The following is a 23,746-nucleotide window of genomic DNA, read 5'->3' as shown; positions in this document are numbered from 1 at the left end:
CTTGGCCCAAGGAGGCAGCCTCACTAACCCGATTAATTCATAAAGCTGCTCTCACTATAATCACATTGCCGCTGCTGTGATTCCTCACCAGCCCCAGCCCACCTCCAGGCTCCACGCCTCCCCGTTTAGCGATGTTTGTCACCGAGCTGGGTCACCCTGGTGATGTGTTTTACAGATCCTTGCTCAGTACAGCCAAGGGGCAGGGAACAGCCTCTCAAGGCAGACCCAAACCTGAGGACAAGAGTGGGGAAGGTTCTGCAGAGGGAGGAAATATCCACAGAACAACCCCTGAGACCTGCTGCAGCTGGCAGGACAGGTTCATCACTTAGTGAAGTTCAGCCAGGTCTTATAGTGGCAGCAGAAAAGCCACTGGAGCCCCACTTCCATCATGTCAAGCAAGCTGGACCACACCGCCAGCCACAGTTATTCCCAGAGCTCCTCCTGCACCGACTCTGTCAGGAAAAGCTCATTGGGAGCATGGCTGGACCATCACAGCTGTATCCTTCATGGATATCTCTCCCTTCATCTCCAGAAGTGGATGCAGCATGTACCATATGCTTGTCTGTCCCAGAAACTAGCAGCTTTGCTCTAAAACCAGCTGCTCTGAAAGCAGCAGTGTGACAACATGGGCCCCAGAGAGCGTGCATCCTCCAGGCTTGACACCATCCTCCCAGGAAACGTTGCTGGAGGCAGTGGCAGCTCTGCAGAGCCATGTCCCTGAGCCAGAAGGACACTCCTGCCCTTAGTGCTGCCCTGCCTGGGGATGGCTCAGGGGACCTTGAAAAACAAGAGGTACCACCCCAAAATTTGTCTGATTTCCCACAGCTCCAAAAAGTTGGCACCACGCAACTTTTCTCCATCAGTTTGGCCAGTCCAGCCCCTCCTCTCCAGATGCACCCATCCTTCTGGGGATCCTCTGCCCCACTGCATCTGTCTGTTCGGGGAAGGACTGAGGGACAGCATTAACAGCAGTATTAGCATGTTGCAGGGAGAGCTGTTCCCAGCTCACACTCTGGCACGGCAGCCACAGAGGCTGCTGAGGAGCTGCCTGCTGCTCAGACAGTGTCCCTTTTTGCAGCTCCAGTGCACAGCTGGCACATGGTGCATCTCTGCCTGGCACTGAGGCTGTGCTGGCCCTTCGCTCCTGTCACACAGCAAAGCCAGATACCCTCAGCTGGGCTCTGGCCGAAGAGAGATGTGCTGCCACTTGCCAAGCTGGAGCAGTTTTAAAGGCTTTGCAAATCAGGTTCCTGCTTGGAGCTGAAATTAACCATGCCAAGGCTGGTCTTTTCAGCTTCATTTGCCTGTGCAGAGAGCACAGACACTGTTCTGTTTCCTTAAATAGCCCTAGCATCAAATGACTTGTAAGCAACAAGCAAAGCTAATGGATCACTTCTCCCTTCCAAAAAGCAACTGATTTTCCCAGCTCCTGCCCCCTGCTGCACTGGCATCCCCAGAGACATCTGCCCTGACTAACCAGCTGCCGTGCAGACTGGTTATAGCAGCCCCAGCTGCAGCTCACCCATGTCAGGCTTCTGTCTCCAGCCTGGCCTCACTGGTGCAGCTGCCCACTCTGCTCTGAGCTTGCATCCTCACCTGTCCGCTCTGGAGCTGCAGCCTCACACCTGGCTGCTCTCCCTTCCCTACGCTGTTCCTTCTTGCATTTCAGAATCACATTTGCTTTAAAATTGCATCCTGGTCATTTTATACCTTGCTGGGATAGGAAATGGTGCTACAAACTAAATTAGTTGCCTGGTGGCTGCTCTCATGCTCCTTTTCTCCCTCCTGGCCCCATATCCCACCAGTGAGATTTCCATCAGCTTTGGCAAGCCAAGACAAAACACCCTAGTCACAAACCCTGGAGGACCCGTGCTGTCACTCCACTGCACCCAAGGAGCACCCTCTGGGCTCCTGAGGCACAGAAAAGCCTTAGAAAGGTTTGTGTTGTCTGCTAGAGTATTTTTTCACCTACTCATAGCCAGGCTCCTTCCATAACATGGGGAGCAGACACTCTCCAGGGCTTTGCTTTGAGCCACAGGACTTCTACGTCTAGCAGAATGCCAAAATCCCACACCTTGCCGTGAACACAGAGTCTGGGGCGGGGAGGGCAAACAGCAATATCACCCAAAGTCCCAGAGCACGTGTCATGATGGAGAGCCGCCAAGATCCCCGCTTTGAGGATCTATTTGAGATACCCACATTTGAACATGTTCCTGCACAGCTTCACCCCAGAGGATCCCCCAGCCCGTGGCTGGGTGGCAGCCAGCCAAGAGCAGAGCCATGCCAAGCCCCCAGCAGCAGAACCATCACGCGCATCGCCCCCATGCCAAGCTGCCTGGGACCCCCTGCCCAGGCACTGGGTCATGCCAGCAAGACGTACCACAGGACAACAAGAGCCTTGTCACCTCTTTGAATTAGCTGCCCTGGGCTATTTGCATTTCTAGCGGTTTGGTTGGTAACTAGGTTCTCAGGCTTTGTATGTTGTTGCTATTTTAGTACATCTGAAACGTGCAGGAAAAGGAATCTGGAGGCTGTGTCTCCTGTGGAGATGTTTGTGCTGACCCAGTTTGGGACGCTGCAGAGCAAAAGCCACGTCACTCTGCCTCCAGATCCAGGCAGCAGCGTAGTCACCTGCTCCTGGTTTTGCCTGCACATTCAGTGAGAGTGTCACCTGCCTTTAAGCCAGACTGGACCACACACCAAAGCTGTATCCACATGTTGACGTGGGGCAGGAGCCGCTCCACCACCACACACCAGCAAGGGGAGTTATCCAGGTGGTTTTACCCTCGAGATCCCTGTCTGCCTCACTTAAAGCTCTTTAAACACTCAGCACAGTGCGTTTCTCTTCTCCTGAGCAGCAGGTCACCCACTGACGGTCCAAACCCAATCCCCAGGGGATGAGACGACTCCAGCAGAAATTGCCACTGTCCCAGACAACTCCATGGTGTGGCAGCCCCAGCCCCAAAGGCAGGCAGGAGGTGTTAACTGCATCCCCGCAGGTCAGGCATGCCCGACAGTGCTTCAAACCCGCTCCACACACATCTCTCTTGCCAATGCTGCTAAGACAATGCTGTCAGGCCAGGCTGAAGTTCTTCAGTGTGGGAAAAGTGCTGGTGCTGCCTTGCTAGGTATGAAAAACAACACTCATCAAATGACCTTTCTGTGCTTTGAGGCCATCTGCGGGGTCCAGATCAAATGCTTGAGCCCATCTGAGTGCACAGAAGGGGCAAATCTCTACACCGCTACTCCCATGACCTCAGCCCTTTAATCAGGACCCAGAGATCATGGCCTGAACCTCTCCCTCCGCATTCAGTCCTGCCCTAGCACCGAGCTCTTGAGGCAGGAGTTGCATGGCCTCAGCTGTCCAAATACAGATGCTGGGAGGTGTCAGACTCAGAGTCTGCCTCCACTCGAGTCAGTGGATGCAAATGCAGTAATTGTTTCCCCGAGCAGGGCAGGAAGCTTCGGATGCAGCAGTGCCTGAATGCAAACTTGCTCCTCACCTCACAAAAAACCAGCCTCCAGAGCAGCTCGCCTGGCAGGAGTGTCACTGGAGCAAAATCCCCACCACAGGCAGAGCCCCGCAATGCTCAGAGAAGGGTTTTTGAGCTCCCGCATGGGTCTCTTACCTTGTTCTCTGTAGGAGCTGATGCCGGATGTTGCTGCTTGGTGATGTTCTCAGCCAGACACCAGCAGATCCTCTTCTTCTGCTCCTGGGAGTAAGCCTCCAAACTTAATAAGCACTCCGACTTCTGACGTAAAGGAAACACAGGCAGAGAGAAGGTCATTAGCTGTGTGTCGCAGGCCCTGGCTTTGTTTGCAAACTACTTGCTTCCAACAAGCTGTGTAGTATATATATATATAAAACAGGAGAGCTCGCACTGGTGACCTGAGCTCTGGGCACGAGAAAGCAAAATAGATGGGAAATCAGCTTGACAGTGGCATCTCCTCCAGAGAGAGGGTTAAAGGCTGCTATGGTGCAGAGCAGCAGACTTTTGCTTTAATAAGCAGGAGCAGAGTGGTAAGGCACGGGCAGAGCACCAGCAATTCCGCACCCTGTGCCACCACAGTGGAAACGTGTCTGTCAAGCTAATTTAGAGAGTGGAAATTGCGCTTTGCTGTATGCAAACATCAATGAGGCGCCGTAGCATGAACTGATGAAAACAAGCACCTTTAGGCTGGGCAGGGCTGGGAGGAAGACAGACTCCAGGAGAAGCCCCAGAGCAGCCTCGCCTGCTCTGCTCCTTACTTAGAGCATACATCAGGGGTTGTTTTGAGGATGATGCTCCAGCTCCAGTCATGCACTGTCTGTGAGCAATGTGCAGTGAGAAAGGAATTAAGAGAAATGATGGGCATTCATCCCACCTGAGCCCACCTCCCCTCGCACCCTAGCCTCTTCCCTGCACACACCCTTTTTGATATGGACCTGTTTCTTTTGGACACATTTGCTTCGGGCCAAATCCCACTTATTTAAGAAACCTTCTAACTGATTTCACTCAGCAAGTGTCTCCCAGCCCTTAAATGCAGTTTAAATCTCTTGTGCTAAAAATTAAGTATTAGTAACATTTGCTGCCCACTGGAGTTTTGCAGGTTTCACTTTAAAAAGGGTCCAGAAACGCCCATGGCTGGATTATCTCCTTCTGAGGCCAGATATGAAAAGGGGAAGGAAAAAAAAAAAAAAAAAAGAAAGAAAGAAAAAAACCCCAGAACTTTAGGACAGAACCGTAAAGAAAGAAAAAAGAGCCTTCCACTAAAGGGCATAAAAAAGGTCTTTCATTTCCCCCTAGGATTTCCTTCCAGAAGGGCAGGTCTCCAACAGCCTGTTTTTCCCAGAAAGGTCAGAAAGAACTAAGGAACTTGCAGCTTTGTGACTCCAGAGACACAACACAACCAGAAAAGGAAAAGCTTTTTAGTCACACCATTTAAACACTGTTTTCATTCGATGCTAATTCATTCACGTTTAATCCAAAATCCCTACTAAAGCAGTAAATAAACCAATCTCCCACTTCACCTCTAGAAAACAGAGATCTCTAGGTCAGTCCTTTGCCCCTCCAAGAAGACTTATAGGAAAGAGAAGATTTGATCTTTCTTATGTCTGGACATCACCACATATTTATTCTTACAACAGAAACAGGCTTAAACATCGAAAATACATGCTCAGGCTTACTGAGCACTACCAAAATGGAATAGAGGTTTGTGATTCAGGGACACAAAGGGGGTGAGGCTCCCCCTTGTCCCCCAGATCCTGAGTTGCAGTGATGCTCTGAGCATCCCAGTGCTCTTTCCCATCCCAAACGTCTCAATCTTTCCCAGTCCCATGCTAGCAGATCACTAGGCTGTACTTCTGTGATATCCACCAGTCCCTAGGAAAGTACCTAATCGTTCCTGCGTTCAGAGGAGAGGACGGGTACCAATCCACTGAGCTGGAAATCCAGACTGGCATTTCCCTGCCCTGCACTTGGGGCCAGAAGTGAATGACGGCAAGGACTCAGCAAAGCCTAAAAGACATTAGCGCAGCTGCAAGGAGTCCAGCGCCCACATTGATGCTGCAAATACTGCACACTCCCGTCCCTACCGAGCTTCTGCAATTCCTCCAGCACGAGGCTTAAAGCAGTTCCAAGGACATCTCATATCCCCTTGCTTGTGATGGATGCACCGCTCACCTACCCCTGCTCTGCAGCCCCTTGCTGATTCAATTACAGTCCCCATCTCTTTGATTGAATTTAGCATAGAGTGATGCTCAGCCCACACTGGCTCCTGAGAGCAACGTGTCCCTCTCCCTCCCGCTCAGGCTCAGTGAGCTGGAAAGACTCCCCAGCCCCAGCCGCCTGGGAATATTAAAGCCAGGAAAGGAGATTGCCCTCTGGTCCAAAAGTCAGAGGAGAAATTCAACAGCCCCGATGCATGTCCTGGATATTGTGGGCAAGGCAGAGGGGGGACACTAACTGCCAAATTGTATTTATCCAATCTGTACGTATTTTACTATAATTTCTGTGCCACAGCAGCGAGACTGCAGCACTTTATTCCTTCAAAGTGATATTCAACCTCTCCAATGCACATTTCCCAAGGGAAAGGCTCTGTTTCTCCCTCTTCCATCAACCTGCTCCCCCCAGTAATGTTCAACTGTGTCGGGGAAAGAGGCAGCCCAACCCGCAGGGGCTGAGCACCCCCAGCTGCCTCTAAAGCACAGGCTCCTGCTTGCAAAGTCCTTTGGGATCCAGCCAGACGGAGGGCAGACACGTGAAGGACCGATGGTTATATAGGACAAAGCTCTACCAGCGGCACGTGTCCCCGGAGCCCAGCCCCTGCCGGGGGGCCGAGCTGCCCAGCTCAGCACTCCCATGCACCGGGGAGGCCAGGGCAAGGAGGTCGGCCACCATCGGGGCTCAGCCATGCCCTGTGCACGCCGCCTGGCCCAGGGCTCGCTCTGGGAACCGGCCTCCCCGCTATTGTTTTCATTCAGGGAGGCTGCCGCTTTGCCTGCCAATATTTACAAAGAGAAAACAGGGTTTAATCTCACAGTGCTGGGAAAGGAGGATGCAGATGGCGTGAAGGGGGCGTTTGCGACCAGATAAAGCGAGCGACTGAAGTGGCTGCCAGTTGCTTTCTGACTGCCTGCACCCCAGCATTTTTGAAAAACATGTTATTGCAGGTGTTGTGTGCTGGCTGGCACGGGAGCCACCCGTGAGCCCATGGCTCCAGGGCAGCACCGGCCCCTGCACCAGCACCAGGACCCCAGGCCACTGCTGCCCGTGGGAGAGTAAGAGAGAAATGCAGAGCATGTATCACAGAGGAGGACCCAGACTAGCCAACACAAGCCCCAAATGGGCCCTGTTACAGCCAGGGATTATCACAGGAAGAGGTTTCTTCTGCTCCATGGGAAAAGCTCACCCCTGCAGATGCTCCCCTAGGCTGAGACCCAGCCCCACTGCATCCAGGAGCATGGGGAGATGACAGGCAAGGGGTCTGGCCAAGCAGAGCTCCTGGTCAGCCCAGCAGACACCAGCCAAAAAGGAACTGTTGGCTCTGTAGCCTGTAGATCAGCTGATGACCTCCCAGAGAACACCCCCAGACCCTACGCACCAAGACATGCCCCTCCACGCAGGACCCAGCACAACAGCACCTGGCACACAAGGGTGGCTCTATGTGACACTGCAAAGCGAAGATGCAAGAACAACGAGCCAGACTCAGCCTGACACCTCCAGTGCCTTGAACTCAGGGACCAGCCCAGCCTGGGGCTGTTCTCATTGCTGCCTCCCCCAGCTGTGCTAGCAGATAGAGGCTGGTCAGGTCCTTGGGTGGACGTTTTCCCCCACAGATCAGGGGAACACACTTCTTCTTTCCCCAGGCTCCGCTCCTCTTCAGGGTTTATGGCAAAGTGGTTCAGGGACAGGGCTCGCAGCCCAGCTCAGCTCTGCCCAGCCCCTGGCCTCGAACGTTCAGAGCGTTGGTCCGTAGCCAAACCCAGCAGAGATCCCAGAGGGGAAGTACCTCGGAAACAGGCTCCAGACTACAATAGCTTTAAATCGCAGAGCAAACCTTCCACCGGCGAAACAGCAAGCCCTGGGAATATCCTGTGCAAAAAACACGGGCAACTGCTGGCTGGTTATTTGATGACCCACAGAGCTAGGTCTGATGAGAAAGTTCAGTTTGCTGCCATGCTAAGCTGTGTGGGGAAGGGGGGGTGCAGGGGACCATGTCTCTTCCTGTGCTTTTTGGACTGCCAGACACACTGGTGGTGCCCAAAAAACAAATGCTGGCAGCAACAGCAGAGGCCCTATTGAAAGCTGGGATGACCAAAAGGTGACAGGATCTCATAGGTGCTTAAGCAGATGATGTGCATGGAGCTGCTGTTTGCAGGGCCCAGCTGCCTCTGCAGAAAAGCAGGGCTCGTTGCTGTGTGGCTTGGTTTTGGGCCAGAGAGGCTCTACAGATGAAAGTAAAAGATAGATGTGCCCATCCTTCCTTGTGACACCAAGGGCTGGCTCTTAGGAAATGGGTTTTCATTGTCCTGCAGACACCTATGGATCAGGAGAGGCACCAAGACAGCAAAGTGGACCTGCTGCTTCGTGGTGCTCCAACTCACCCCAGGCCCATCAGAACCTGTTGCACTCAGAAGCTGCTGCTAAGGAGTGAAAAAATGGAAAAGTGATGCCACAAGAGGACTGCATCGTGGCACAGCCTGAAGGATGCTAAGCCTCCAGGAGGAAAAGCCAGCCAGAAGAGCCTTTTCCACCCACTTTGGAGCAGCCAGAAAGGACACAGGGCTTGGTTTGATTTTGCAGGCCAGCAGGTTGTCCTTAAGTGGCTCATCAGAAAACAGCCTTTACAGGAATCCCCAGCCCTGAGACTAGCCAGGCACGGAGCTCCCGGTGCAAACACCGCTCTGGCAAGCAGACATCAGGTCCACCACCTTCCCGTTCTGCAAACGCCCTTTCCTCTCAGCCAAGAGATCTCAGAGCTGAGCAGCCCCAGCAACAGTAACACCAAGCTTATCCACCTGCTGCAAACAGGGCCCCAAAATTATCCATCCCTCTTCCCCCAGCACAGCCCCAAAGAGGGCAAGCTCTAGCCTGTGCAACCAACCCCAGGGAACAGCAGTTCCTGTCCAAAAACACCGGCTGGCTCCTGGACCTTTTAAAATCTCTCCAGTACTGTAACTGCATGTCAGCTCTTCTATCTGCCAACATCTGGGAAATGTGATCACAGAATTAAAGCCGGGGGGGAAAAATTAGGAACTTCTGCTCCAAAAAGCACATTCCATGGTCATCTCAAAACTCAGATTCAGGTTGAATTGTGTAAAGATTCACAAAACCAGGGAAGCAGAGTGCCCCTGTTTATCTTTCTCCAACCAGGACACGAGCACTCCCTGCTCTGCCCAAAGAGACCTGAACTGGGAGCTGTCACCACCCAGGAGCTGCTGCCCTGTCACCAGGCCATGGGTTATACCAAGCAGGGGCTTCTGCTACTGGTGTCGTTCCACATCATCTAACCTGGGTAAATACATGCTGGCAGAGGAGACAGAGCCCAGGGGTCTGTCTGCACAGAGCAGCAGCCTGGCGGCCAGGTCCAGAGCCATTGCTTTGCATGCTCTGGCTGCAGGAGAGCGCTGGCTTGAACCAGAAGAATGTTTCAGTTGCAGCTGAAATTTGGGGCATGTCATGGGGATGCCGAGTAGGGCTGCATTTCAGGAATTTGGGATAATCTGCCCACAGGTTCACATCACAACATCCTTCAGAAGCACTTTTCAAAATGTTGGCTGTCTTGGTCTAATGTTGTCTCGCTGCGCCTGCTGTTCAGGCGTCACACATGGAGAAACTCACAGGCTGGGACCTGCCATCCTTTGGATGGAGGTTAATGGAAACCTCTGTTCAGGAAGGAATTTAGCTGTTGCTGTATGCATGACTTGGCAGAGGGATTGAGCACGTGCAGATTGAGCGCCCAGCTTTCATGTGAGCTGGGTCACTCAAGCTGATGTATGCTGGTGCACTGCAGCACAGGAGACAGCCTCGCTTGGTGAACCTCTCCAGCACCCCAGAAATGAGCCACTGCTTGCGAGACACAGAGGAAACAAAGGAAATATCAGAGAGCAGGAAAGGATTTCTCATCTGGTAACATCTCCTGACCATCACCAGCAGAGCGGCTGGAGGAGAGGGAGTCCCCCCTTAGGCTGAGTAGGACTGGGAACAGGAAGAGAAAGGCAAAGGAACACACTTCACATTCTCTCAGTGTGCTTCAGATTCATGGAATAAAACTGGAGAGAGCAAGGCAGAAAGGAGTGCATCTAGATTTGCTCTACTTGAAGTCCTTAGTCCCAGCACTTCTAGGCTGTCTGCAGTGCCTGCTCCACCACAGCCCAGAGGATCTTCCACCTTACTGCAGTACAACAAGCCCATCTGACAAATAACAGCCCACAAATCTCATAAATATAATCTCTTTTCCTATTACCAATTAGAGGAAATTGAGATACAATTTCAGCAGAGCACATAGTCCACTTCACAGACAAATACTCATCTCTTTTACCTTCTCCCATCCTGCATGCATCACCCAGCGCCAGCTGATGCTTGATTTTCTCCTACCAGGAAGTTAAACCCCAGCTATACTCCCACCCTGCAGTACTCTGGCATCTGCAGAGTGACCGTCACAGCGGAGAATTCAGGATTTTTTGTTCCAGCGAGGCTGAGGGACTCCTAAATCGCTAATCTTTTCTGTAAGGTGGCTGCGGTTAAACCCTTCCTGCAGCGAGTTGTGTCAGGGGCTCGCAAACCATGGCTTTAGGCCAGCACTACCTGGGGGTCAGAGCTGGGCACAGCTCTCGGCTCCAGGTCTCGTCACAGTTTTGAGGTTTTCTGAGCTTGTGTCTCTAAACCGGCCTTTTTTGGTCATTGCATTTGGTGGGTATTTTCTCATATTTAAGCACCAAAAGTATAGATGGAGCATTTGAAAAGGAAGGATCAAGACATCTTGCAGGCTGCTGAAGCCCCGCCAAGGAGCAGAGTAACTGGGATGGGGGGTACACCACAACAGCAGAGCCCAACCCGGGGCACCAGATCCTCCTTAATACTGGGAAAAAGGAAAAGGGGAACAACTTCCTTCGCTTTAGCCCCCTGCCAAAACCATCCCATTTTGGTTGGAAACCAATTCGAAATGCGAGTCTTCTGGCTATCACTTTGGGGTCAGAGAACAGAGGAACAGAAAGTTGACTGAATCCCAAACTTTTATCATTACTGATGCTGTTTTTCTGCCACAGGAGCTCACAGCTGCAGATTATCCCTCCTCCAACAAGCCTTTCTCAGTCACTTCTGACCCTCACAAATCTGTGTGTACAGTCCTCTTTTCCCCACGATCACATAAAAGCACATTCATCAGCTTTCACCCACCTTAACAACTAACCCCCCCTGCTTTATCACTGAACTATCCACTTATCATCTCCTACTTCCCCAAATTTCAAGTCATATGCAAGCTTTATCAGGCATGATTTGTTGTTTTCAACCCTGTCAATGATGACTGACTGCAATTAAGCAAGAGCCTGGCTTCCCAAGTCCTCCCTGGCAGAGCAATACTCACAGAACACGATGTTGAGGTTTCAGACAAGACTTTTTAACTATTTTTTAAGCACCACAGCAACTTCCTCTCTCTCAAGGTTTTCAGGCCAAGTGTTGTGTCACATCAAGCTAAGTGCCTGTGAGGATGTCTGCTCTGGTTGTGCTCCATCTGTACTCTTTATCTCTCCTTCATTAATAATTACTTTTTAAGTACTTTACTAAACAAATTTGTGGTAGCTGCTCACTCGGTTGCGTAGGTTTGATGTCACCCCCTGGCCAACCCTTTTGCCCTTTTCCCCATCACCAAGCTATCTGCCTAAGTGCCCTCTAGATTTAGCAGGACAAAAAAAGCTCCTTTCGAACTCTTTTGATGACATGTTCAGAACAGCTGACTTCAGAATTACCCAGGTGTACAATATCTGCCATGTCACAGCATGTCCCTGAGCCTTACAGTCCCCCATACCATCAGTAAATTGCTTTTCCAGCACTCAGATTTGCTGCGTGGAGGCAGGAACCTCGGTTCTCCCTGCTCTTTCCCTTTGGGAAAAGAAACACACAATGACACATCCCTAAGGGCATTAAATTAGCAAGGCTCACTCCTGGCAGGGACACAGAACACTGGGAAATTAACTCTCCTAAGGAGCAAGCCACAACATCCCCAGTGAAACCTGGAGTTAAGCACATTTACACAAGCTACAGTATTGCCTGTGGTCCAGTTTAAAGAACATTTCTCCAAACCATACTCTTGCCAGCAGCCAGGACACAGCTTGAGGATGCAAATAGGAGCAGTGCCCATGTGGGACCCTATGGGTGCAGGGACATGTCCACATAGGGCCAGGGTACAGGGTGATGGTGGGGCAAGGGGAGGACAGTGTAATTTCTCTGACACTTGGCCAAAGGATCTCCCACGAAGAGTTAGGATGCTCATCTCCAAAGCAAATCAAGATCAAGCATAGATTTGCAGCATTAATTTGCTTGGGTAGTTAAGTGTGCCCATCACAGCAGGCCAGGAATTTGCTACTGGAAAGATTTTCTGTTGAAGCAGTTTCCCAAGAAAAACTCCGGTGCCTGCAGATGAAAGCTTCTAGCGAAACAGATCAATTTTGCAGTGCTTTTCAAATTAAAAACTTACCGAGCTATTTGATCTAAAGTCAATTTGGTCTGAATATGTTGGGTTGGAATCAAAACCTTCTAACAATGCAATAAAACACTGGTCTGCAGTTTCCTATCAGTAGGATATTTCCGGAGCAGGGAAGGGTGTGAATACAGCCCTGGACCACAATCACATCTCTGGACTGGCTCCCTGCGAGGCCATCGATTCCCGCCACGCAGCAATTGTTTTCTTCTGACAGGTTTTACACATGTCATCACAGGAGTTGTATGATGCTGCAGGGAATGGCATGTGGGCAGGGGAGAAACAGGGCCAAACACCCACACTCCAAATTCTCTAGGGTGCAGAAATGTGAGTCCACACTGAATCAGCCCAAAGCTTTCACAGGCAGGGTCTGTTCAACTGACTTTAAATTGTTTCATTTGGATCTAAAACACTGAAATGAAACATATACTAGACGGGGTTTGCATGCATTGGTAGTACTTTTTCACATACCAGCTGGCAAACAGAAAAATTAGACAAGCTTCCAGATACACATAGTACTCCTCAGGTGCAAAGGTACCACCTTCACTTCCAAAATCTTGGCTTGCTTATGAGTTGGGACTATCACAGGTACCCCACGGCCACCACAAGAGCGAAACCACCAAGAATGGACAGATGAGTGAATAACCTTCCTCTGTTTCTGCACTCTTTCCAACACCAACCTCTACTCAGCCCTGCCCTTCCAGGAGGCCACATGCCCCCCCAGGACTGGGGCCACCTGCACTTAGGACCTCCAAGCACTGCAATCCACATGCCAAAGAGCCTGTAAAATAAACACTCTTCTGCTGTAACCTACACCGGGCTATAAAGATTACCGTTTGCTATCTGACTGTAAATAACCAGAATGCACAGGACTTAAACCATGTGGAGTGATTTATTCACACGTGATTACACAGGATGACTAGCAGTAGCTTTTTTATGACACTCCCGTTTCCCTGAAGGTTGGAATTTTCTGTCTTGTTTAAAAGAAATTAAGCAACTCACAGACATCGAAGCACACTTGTGTTATGGATCACGCCAGATGCAAATGCAAAAATGTGACCTCATGGGTTAGAACATTACTCACAAAACCTTCTAATGAGAAGGAGCAGGAGATGGCAGCTCAAGGCCTTGGTTAAGAGCTTTTCTTGCAGTGAACGCAAACTCAGTCTGGCCCCGTGGGCTCCCTTTCAACTCACAGCAACAGTAAATGCATTACTGTTCATTGCAGATGATTTGTGGGTAAGAAACACCAGTATGAGAGCTTCCACCAGCCTCCCAGGCCTTGTCACGGCAGCACAACGGGGACGTGTCTGCCCATATCACGGTGACAGAAGAGCTCCGATAATGACGACCACCAGACCCCCCAGACCCATCACCTGCACCCCAGAGAGGACCAGCCGGCAGAGCTGAGCCAGCAAAAGGCTCCCAGCAGGGTAAAGTGCTGCTGGCCAGCCCAGGGATGGAGCACCGGCTGCAAACAGGACAGGAGCACGTCAGGGTGGGGAGAGACCTCTCAGAGTGACTGAGACAAAAAAGCCATGTCCACACAAACATCCTTCCCTTATGCAGACTTACACAAAGCCTTCTAGCTGCCACAAGAAGTCACAGGGGTGGGCAGTGGGACAGACACATCTGCCAGCAGGACCCCGCACGAGGCACTGCTGCACCACATCACTGCGACCCCGGGGGTGTCACACTGTGCCAGCACCAGCACTCTGCCAGGGATACCCTCCTGAGCATCGCCCCAACTCCTGGCAGCCTGAGCGCAGCCCCAAGCAGGGCCACCCCCTCGTGGGAAGCTGTCCTTGCAAAGGGAAACCGTCTTGTTCCCACAGTTGGGAAGGAGGCTGAGCCTTGCACTAGGGCAAAAGGAGGTCACACAGCTGGGAGCGTGGCACCCAGGGCCGCCAAGGCTTAAAACCTCCTGGTGACACCCCAGCAACCCTGTAACTAAAGTTTTGCTCCTGAAAAGTGAATGCAAAGAAGAAAAGAGAGATGACCTGAAGGTGACTCTTCTTAGCTTCCCTGCAGGAAGAGGATGCTTAGATGCTCCCAGGCTGGTTCCCACAATGGCATCCCATCATTTAAGAAGAGCCAGTCTCCACCCACCTAAGGTCCACCTCCACTGAGGACAGTCCATTGAGCCACACAACCCCTGGCACTGCAGAAGTGAGAGGCTGCTGTTCTTATGCTTTAACCACGAGCCTGGTCGCCCACTCCATGTGGCTCTCAGGACTGCAGATCACTGTTTCCCAGAAGAGCAGCCGTGGGGAAGTCAGGAGGACACCATCCTGCCCTGGCTCACTGCTGACTCACAGGCACGTCCCCCTCTCTGTGCCTCAGCTTCCACTTTTGCACAAAAACTGCCCATTGCTGGAGAGTCTGATGAGATTTACTGCTGGAAGTGCACGGTCCCCTTAACCTTGATGCCAGCTTCTATCTGTTTCTACCTGTGCTATGTACTCACAGCGCACACAAAAAGCCACCTTCTCCCTTTCCTTACACAAAGGCCCAGCCAAACCAGGCAGCTGGAGAATCGCCTCCTCACAGGCAGACCTCACATCAGCCTGATCTCCCCGGCTCGGCGCAGACCACTAGCCTCAAAGCAACCCCGTGGGGTCTGGGAGGGAAGAAGTGGCACTGGGGACACCCTGCCCGGCAGGGTGCTGCCTTTGAGTCAGGGGCTGCCCCCACGTCACCTGAAAGTGTGGGCTGGCACAGTGCAGGGTGAAGCAGCCACTCCTGGGGTACAAGCATGTGGCAGTCCTGCCGGTCACCGATGGTTGGGAAGCTCCCACTCCCCTTGTAACCTGCTCCAAAATGCCCCAGTGAAACAGGAGGAACAAGACAAGGTTTGCAGAATTCCATGAGCCTGGCCATGCCAGACCTGCTGTCCTCTGTGGGGGAGCGTGCATGTAGGAAAGCAATTGTTTCACATTTTCTATTCAACTCCTACACTCCAACCAGAATGGATGTCACAGATCCCCATCACCACAGCTGTTAGAGCCGTTTAAGACCCTCAGAAGAAAGCTAAGCACTTCATTACATCTTGACAAAGACAAGCCTTCACCTCTCAAGATGTCTTGAAACACAGCCAGCACTCACTTCTACTAGTCACTTCTACTTATGGCCCAAAGCTTCTAAATTAAATGTCAGGCTCTGAATGCATTTTTCCAAATGCTTGAGAAAACGCCAGAGTGCCTCATCCCGCTGCTGTTGGGATGTCGCTGATGAACACCCATCGCAACCTTTCTGAGTCATGGCACAGGATTAGCTGGGTAGGGCACAAGCACTGAGCAAGCCCCTGAGGAAGAAATAGAGGAGACAAGGAAGGAACAAGAGGGAAACGGGAGAGAGAACTTGTCAGCCTGTGGTTATGCAGCAAGTCATGCTTTGGCCCAAATCCCAGCCACTCAAGGTGAACAACCTTCTTTCTGAACATTTTCATCCAACTTTCACAATAGCTTATTATTTCATGGTGCTGCTGAGCAATGTTTGCCTTTCTCCTCTGCGCCCTGGGGATCTTTCCCAGATCCAGATTTCCACCTCTGAAAATACAAGGCCTTGAAACCAGGAACACAGTAAAGTCACTTGAAAAGGAAAAAAAAGCCGCAGCATTCAATGATTAGTTAGGTCCAGTCACCGTGAACCAATTTCGCAGTCTCCTCGGCTGCTTCACGACACAACTGTAATTGTGCCAATATCTGAGTGATTCCAAGTAATTCCAAAAGATTTTAAATGCTCTGTTTAGAACATCTAGCTCTGTACCAGCCACACACATTTTCAGAGCTATGCTTATGTGTTTTTTAGATTGAGCTTCCTTCTTTTATTTGAGGGCTTCAAACCTGGGTGCTTGAAGACAAGAAAAGCAAGTTGCCTAAAAAATAAAGACAAAACAGTTGGCAAGGAAACCTGCCCCAGGGCAAAAAGAGTCCCAAGGTAAAACACAAGTGAAATGCCCTGAGGAAGATCCACCTGCTGCACACAGGGGGAAGGGAAAAAGCAAACCTGTCTCAGTGTCGCCCAGCCTCCCTGTTCACAGATCCTTTTTAGTAGCTTCTTACTAATATATTCTAGCTAGGGCTGTTATGTTTCCTTTCCAGAGCTCTGGCAAATTAATTAAAAAGGAAGTTAAAAACAGCCCATTCAGTGCTCCTTGCCCCAGCAGAAAGAATCAGAGCTGTTAGTACGTGTTCAGCCCCCACTAGAAAGTTAATTTGGAAAACAGCACCACTCACCTCTGCAAGGTAAAGGATGCAGAATTTCCGATCTTCTGAACCTACAAAGAAGAAAAAACAGGATCAAAATTAAGCTACAATTGCATTTCTGCAAGCAGAGCCACTGGCAGAGGAATTGGCTAAGAGACAGCGTTTAATGAATATTTATTGTTCTCATCCTACAGTACCAGGCTGTGATCTGGGAGTGATGTATGCTGCATCTGCAGGGGCCATGCGCTGGGCAGGCTGCATCGCATGGTATCTTGCATGGAATCACCAGATTATCATGGATTCTCCTTTGGGTTTTCCCTTTCGGAAAAAGGTTTGTTTCATTCAAAGGCCACATGCAAGCTCTTCTGCTCAACCTGCTGTGGCACATGCAGTCCGAACCCTTCCTGGGGGCTGCAGAGGCCCCGCAGTGCCCACACTGCCATCCTGGACACCGGGGTTGGGTCTCTCCCATCTCACCTCTGTGGACACTTTGCTCCCAGGGCGACTAACCAGAGCAGCTCCTGTTCCTACAGCCTTGCTCATTCCCAGCTTCTCGACCCAAGCCTTTGGCAAGGCTGGTGGTAGCTCTGGCTAGCACTGTCTGTCCCAGCCTCCATTAGTGCCAGCGGTTGAGGTCAGTGCCTCTCCAAGGATTTGGAGACGAATCCCAGGTCAATGCTTCAACACGAGGCAGGAGGAAGAGCTCATCCTGCTCCATCAGGCTGAGGGCAAACTCCCCAAGCTCCCACCAGCATGGCATTGCCCAGGAAACCTGCCCAAGGGACTTCCACAGCTTTGAGAAAGGAGATGGTGCTGGAGGCAATGCAATGACCAGCGTTGCAATCCCCATCTTGCTAAACCATGGAGCAGTCTCATCTTGCTGCCAGCTATCCTGCTGCAGCTCCACCAGGCTGGTTTCCGTAGGCCTAGCCTTCCCCATACCCAACAAAAAGGCATTCCTGAACATGTGCCCTGGCCTTTGATCCCTGCTGGTAAGACACGAGTGTCTGCAGCCCCAAGGGAAGCCAGCTCCTGGCATACATCAGCCTCACGGGAGGACATGAAACTCTCACAGGGCAGGGCCACCTCAACCCTGAAGCAGGACATCCCACCTCCCGGAGCCAGCTCGCTCCTTCACACCAGCATGCCCTGCACCAGCTTTGCCCGTGGTAGCATGCAGCACCACCGGGTTGCAGCTTTCATAACCCTTTTAATGATGTTATCTCTGCCATGAGATCAGATCCATAGTCCGGGCACGGCCGCAGATCCTATTCAAGCAGTGTCAGCACAAGCTCTGCTTCATTTCAACAGCCTGAGCTGCGCTAACGATGGGAACAGACACTGTACGGTGGTGGAAACACCCTGTTCCCCAGAGGAAAGCAATTCTTCTGCCGCAAGCAGCAGCTCAAATGTCAAGCTAAGAGCTGTGACCCACCAAGGGACTCAGATGCCTCTTGAGTCACTCCATGAGCTATGCGAAACCCATGAAGAAGTGAATGGCCTGGAGACAGTTCCTGGATGCCTCTTCCAGCTGCCCTTTGGGGGATTGCAGGGCTGCCTCCTCTGCCAGCTTCACTTTTAATGCACGTCGCAAGATATGGGCTGGAACATCACTACCGGGCCACCAGAACACCATGCCACAGCAGCTGTGGAGCCCAGCACCACGAGGAGCACTGCTGCCGACCTCTCGGATGACTGGCTGCCCAGTCCAGCAGCTGGGCTTGAGCCAGTGGCGATCTCCAGCGAGGCACAAGGGGAGGCAGGAGAGTGATGGTAGAGCCAGGACGAGCAGACCCAAGTGCAGATTTCAGCACAAACCAAGTTTGCCAGGCTTTCTTCCACTGGGGCTTCTTCCAGTCTCCAGAGGATCAGGCTGGAGCACTGCAGGCTGCTGTGCCCAGGAGCCACAAGCCACACAAGGTGCTCTGTTCATCTCCTGCACTGTGGATCACAGAGGCCATGAAGAGACAAGGAGAGAAGCACAACCTCACACCGAGGAGGCAGCAGCCAGCCGTCTGGGCTAACCTGCAGCTCCGTTCCCCACGTGGTGCTACATTTGCACCTTTTTGGACAGCGGAACGGCACATACTCTCAGCCAAATTCAGTGAAATGCTAAAAGGAACTAAGGAGGAGAACAAAAAATTCGCTTGAAGATATTTTAGTTTCTTCCTGATGTGTGGTGACGGGGACTGGCTTGGCTTTCACAGTAACTTGAGCTGTGAACTGTCCCTGCCCCAGGGCTGGGCTGCTGTGTGTGCACAGCACAGACAAGAGGAGGGTGTGAGTTTTGTGGGGACATGCCCCCCTCTCCAGCTAAGCCTCGTCCCACACATCCATGTTGATGCACAGGGCAGGCTCTTACACAGCTCCCAGCACAGCAGCAGCGTTCAGTGCCCCCCTGGCTCTGCCCACTGCCCTGCGCAACCCAAGGAAAACACCCACTGCTTGCAGGATTTGGGCAGCGTGTGCCAGGCATTGGGTCAAAAAGGTGGGAAAAAAGGGAAGCTGGTCGTGCTCCTTTCCACAGCTGTCTTTGCACGGTCCAGGGGACCATGGCAATGCCCACAGCAGGGGCTGGTACCCTGTTCCCCAGCCTCTCGCATCTGCTCAGCAGGGCCAGGACTGTGTTCAGCACCCAAAGAGGAGCTCGCAGGGCAGGGTGCTGTGGGCCCCTGGGGGCGTGGGGAGAGACGAAGGCTGTTGTTTACATCCAAACCTGGCTGCTGAGAGGGGACAAGCCTGTCAGCCCATGGTGCATGTCCCCAGGCAGGTGTGGCTGGGTGCAAGCCCTTGGTGCTTCACAGCATTCTTGGAGCAGCAGGGAGCATCTGTGGCAGGGCAGGAGGCCCATAAATCACACTCTTGGCCTCTGGCTATCTCAGAGCTGTTTGCTCCAAGATATGGCGGGTAGAGATGTCACGGACAGCAAAGCAGCACATGGAAAGTCCTTGTTGGCAGGATCCCAGCTGGGGATGGGGCTCACAGCCTGGGTGTCCTCATTCCAGCTGCAAAACAGGAGCGCTCTTCTTTGTCCCAACGCTGAGTGCACCCACCCAGGGGGTCCAGGATCCCAGTGAGGCAGTGACCTTCGTGTGGAAATTCCCACAGTATCTAGTGAGGAAGCCAGTCCTGTCGCACTGGAAACATTGGCTGGTGTGGTGCTCATCAGCCATGCTCAGCTTCTAAAGCAGGAAGACAAAGCATTGTAAAGCAGATTATACTGATTTGGTTTCGCACAGTGCAGCAAGCAGCAGAAACAGGAAACATCACAATGGTCTTCAGTGTACCGGAGATGTCTCAATTGTTATACTCAGCAATACGCCTGTTCCTATTAATGTGCCATTCAGTTATTTAGGAGACCAACAGAAAATCCCTGCCAAAAGGGACTGACATCTTTTTTGCTTGTTCCACCCGCCTTTGAAGCAGCCCTGCCCAAACCAGGAGGGTGAGCTGCCTGAAAACAGACTGAGCTGGATTCCCCATGCCTGGGGGGCGGTTCAGCACTGCAGGGAGAAACATCCCCTTTGGAGAGGCTTGTTAAGCTCTTCCAGATGTGATCCAGCCAAGTTATTGTGGCAACGAGGAAATAAGTGGTAGAAAACTGCTCACGAAATCCAACTGCTGTGCCCGAGGTTAGAAGGTGCATTCCTGTGCCGAGCTGCAAATTGACCTTCATGCTCAGAGCCAGGACCAGCACCGGGGAAGCTGTTTTCTTCAAGGAGGTGAACATGAGCAGGGTTACTAGACAGCCTCTGAGAGCAGCCAGGAGTGGCACGCGCGCGCACTCCAGGAGCAGACGCTGACCAACAAGCACTTCAACAAGGAACAATTTCTTTTGTCCGTTTCTTAGAAATAAGCAGCGCTGAGAACAAACTCAACAAACCCCAGGGAAGCTTCAATGGCTTTTCTAAATGGCTCATGGCATGGTGCCCCATGTCCCTCACTGTGTTTCTGCCCCCACCAAATAGGTCAGTGAATTAATCTGGGACCAGACACATGGTTGCAAATGGGAAATAACAACTGACAGGCAGCCTATGGTGTCTAGTACAGCATTGCAGACCCCCAGCACTGAAGCTCACTACAACATGGGGCACATGAAGAGACACAGGTCATCCACAGAGCTCACAGCTCAGCTGGGGAAAGTCATGGGAAGTGACAAAATTGATCTAGAAACTCATCCCTTCGGAGAAGCAGCCCAGATCTAGATTAATGCCTTTTAGTCAGGGCCATGGGGCTGCATAAAGACATCAAGTCATATAGTTACAGAGTAATTTGGGTTGGAAGGGGCTGCTCTCATGGCCTCTGGAGTCCAAGGCCCTGCTGAAAGCGCTCAGATCAGGGTGCTCAGGGCTGTTGAGTCTGAACATCTCCAGGGATGGAGATCCCACAGCCTCTCTGGGCAACTTAATATTTGACCAACCTCACCCTAGAAAAGTTTTTCCTTATATGTAATTACAGTTTCCCGTACCAGGTCCCAGGCCGGTGACACCTGCTGCCTGGGCTTGAGTTGGAGCCAGGCCACCAGCCCCACGCTGATGCAGTCGGACAACCGTACACAAAACAAGACCATAAAAGTGACTGCACCAAAGAAGAAACAAGGTGGGACTGGGCCCAGGGCCAAGAAGTGGCTCTACCATAGCAAATAGGATGTGGTAGAGCAATTTGCTTGTTCCTCTTTTGACCCTGAGTAGCTAAAGGCCATCTTTTGTACAGCCCCAGCATTTCAACTTCAAATAACTGATTTCAAGTCCCCCCCTGCCCTAGAAGCCCTCTCTGAGCCCTCAGCTGGATGTGAGAGCCCAGCCAAGGTGAAGAGCATACGGGCATGGTCCACAGCCTCCTACCAAAGCCAGGATTTGCTCTTTCCTCACCAGTGGGGCATGCACAGGGGAGGAATGGTAATGCAGGGGAAAACTGTGGGCAGCTGAAAGGAGAAGTCACAAAGTAAAGGTCAGTGGGGCTTAGCCATACTCCCTTGGAGACAACCTCTGAACTCTGTTGAGGCACCATGGGGGAAACCTCAAGACTTCACTTCCCTTTCTCAGCCTCGGCAAGCCCCTGCTGTAGGCAGTGTAACACCAGCAAGGGGAACAGCACAGGACAGCAAGACCCTGGGGAATGCCAGCCCAAAATACCCAAGAGATGCACCCAAAATGCCCTGGAAAGTCTACCTGAGTGCCCCTGAGGTGTCCCAGGAGAGAGAGCTCCCAGGGACTGGGTTAATGCAGGGATGGGAAGGGTGATGCTGGCCCTGCAGCCCAAGGAAGGATGATCTGGCAGCACCAGTTGGATGGTACTGTCACATATTGGAAGCAATGGGGATAGTGGGGTGCTATCCTGCTGCTGGCCAGAAATCTTTATAGCTAGCAGCCCAGAAAATGCCCCAAATGTCTCCAGGTGCTGCTGCAGACACTCACCCTCCTGCAGCTTGACACTCTGCAGGTAAAGAGGGTTCCTCAGCACGTTGCAGCGCCCAGGCTCGTCCTCCTTGGTGAAGAGCAGCAGGTCGGAGTAGACAAAGAGGGTCACCTGGAAGCACAAGAGCAGCAAAGAAAAAACTATAAGGAATTAATCTCTTGGCACCAAGACAGCGTCCTGGAAAAGTCCTCCACCCTGGGGAGACACACCAGTCATGACAGGCAGTCCAGGCACTCCTTCCCAAAGGGGCTGCTTGCTGCTACACCCCTTGGGGTGCTCCCAGCAAGTTTTGGATGAAGCTCCCCCCTATTGGCAGCCACCTACCAAGGCTTGTGGAGTCCCACGACGAGAGGGATAAACCTGCCCAACAGTTTAACACCACACAAACACACCCTCTCTGCTCTCTCATGTCACTTCCCATTTACATAAGTTATAAATCAGAGGAGCAGGAGGAGGGAATAAGTTGCCAACTAATCCCAGCACACTGTAGAAGCTGCAACCAAAAAGCAAATGCGATATCCCTGAACACACTCATGAAGGAGCTTCTCACTCTCCTCAGTGCTCCCTTTGAGAAAAATAACAGTTTGGCTTTCACAGCAGAACCCGTGAGAGCAGTTGCAGGGAACAAACTTGACACCTTAAAACCACGCTGACGGGTGGAAAGCAAACACTGAAACAAGTGTCTGCTCAACTCTGTGCCTGGGCAGTGACCCAAGTGTCCTAGAAGCTGGGAGCTACTCCAGAGCAGTGGTAAGTGCTCACAACTCAAAAGATATATTTTGTGCTGCTTCTGTCTCTTGCCTGAAGTCTCTACTTCAATCAGTACAGATTAGTGTGTGAGCTTCTCCACTGCACTGGAGATCCTGGACCCAGATGCCTACCAGGGCTGAGCAGCTTGGTGCAATCACTATGCCAGAAGCCAAGTTTTGAGCCTGTCCTGCTCTCCAGCAGAAGCTGGGGGCATGCAGCAAAGCACAGAAGATGCTAGGAAACAGCTGCAATACGCCAGTGGGCATACTGGATGCCACACCTTCTGCAGACTGCCAAACCATGCACTGCTTTCAGCACAGGATGCAGCATGTGGGCACATGGCTGCTTTTAACCCTCCTTGGGATGCTCCCAAAAACCTCCCACAGCAAAAGGAAAGCTGCTTTGCAACACTGAGCAACAGCAACAAAGGTTTTGTGGTCTTTTAGGAACCTTTTGCAAAAGCACAAATCAACCCAGCATTCCAGGGGCTTATTAGGAGCTAGCACTGCTGCCACCACCAAGTCACCCTTTGAAAGGTGACTTTGCTCTGGACAGGGACTGAGTCACTGTTTACAGGGACACTGCCAGTACAGTTTGTCTCCATGCCCAGCAGCTGATGGACACATGTCAGGAGGATGCCAAGCTGGGTAACAGTTTAATCGCATCGTGGCGAGTCCCACATCAGCGCAGCAGCATCTGGCTTTAAAACCAAAATCAAGCCCTTGCCACAAGATTTCTCCTTCCTGTGCAAATTCGTTTTTGTGGGATTCTTAATAAGCACAAAGCTAGTGGCATAGCTTTAATGGACAATGAAACTAGGGAGTGTCTGGTTTTCTCTGTATTATTTGGAAAATCCCTTCCTCTGCTCTCAACACACTGTTGGCTTAGTACCCACATTCACCCTCTTCATTACTTCTGACCTTATTATTAATACAAGGAATAACGAAGTACAAACTGCACTATAAACTTTACCCCATGTCCCTCTTGGGCCAAAAGGTAACTTTTCTGGGATGGCACCAGATATGTCCCAAGTCCCTTAGCCTCAAAGAAGATGAGGGATTTTGAGAATAGTAACTCAAAGTCAAGGAGATAAAAGCATGATCAGCAAGCAGTCATGCTGGAAATAGAAGATAAAAAATTAAGACCTACTACACACAGAAGTTTAAAGGGTGGAAGAAAGATTAGAAGGA

The 23,746-nt window shown here is 51.5% G+C and overlaps 1 protein-coding gene across 5 annotated transcripts in view; it reads right to left on the bottom strand.

The window, feature by feature from the left end:
* Positions 1-23,746, bottom strand: part of RGS3 (regulator of G protein signaling 3) — an 84,058-nt gene that overhangs the window by 22,508 nt on the left and 37,804 nt on the right. For 4 of the 5 annotated variants that reach the window (XM_027778121.2, XM_027778122.2, XM_005231258.4 and 1 more), the window contains 3 exons: positions 21,806-21,917; positions 16,419-16,459; positions 3,630-3,752 (listed from right to left, as the gene is read on the bottom strand). In XM_027778121.2, the coding sequence (XP_027633922.2) occupies positions 3,630-3,752; positions 16,419-16,459; positions 21,806-21,917 (276 nt within the window). Of the gene's footprint in view, positions 1-3,629; positions 3,753-16,418; positions 16,460-21,805; positions 21,918-22,130; positions 22,150-23,746 lie in introns of those variants that run through there. The other variant, XM_055814538.1, reaches the window with a different exon arrangement.

This window comes from Falco peregrinus, chromosome 1 (assembly GCF_023634155.1).
Source record: "Falco peregrinus isolate bFalPer1 chromosome 1, bFalPer1.pri, whole genome shotgun sequence".
Taxonomy (NCBI): Eukaryota; Metazoa; Chordata; class Aves; order Falconiformes; family Falconidae; genus Falco; species Falco peregrinus.
The sequence above is the reverse complement of the archived record's forward strand: the minus strand, read 5'-3'. Positions and strand labels throughout refer to the sequence as shown.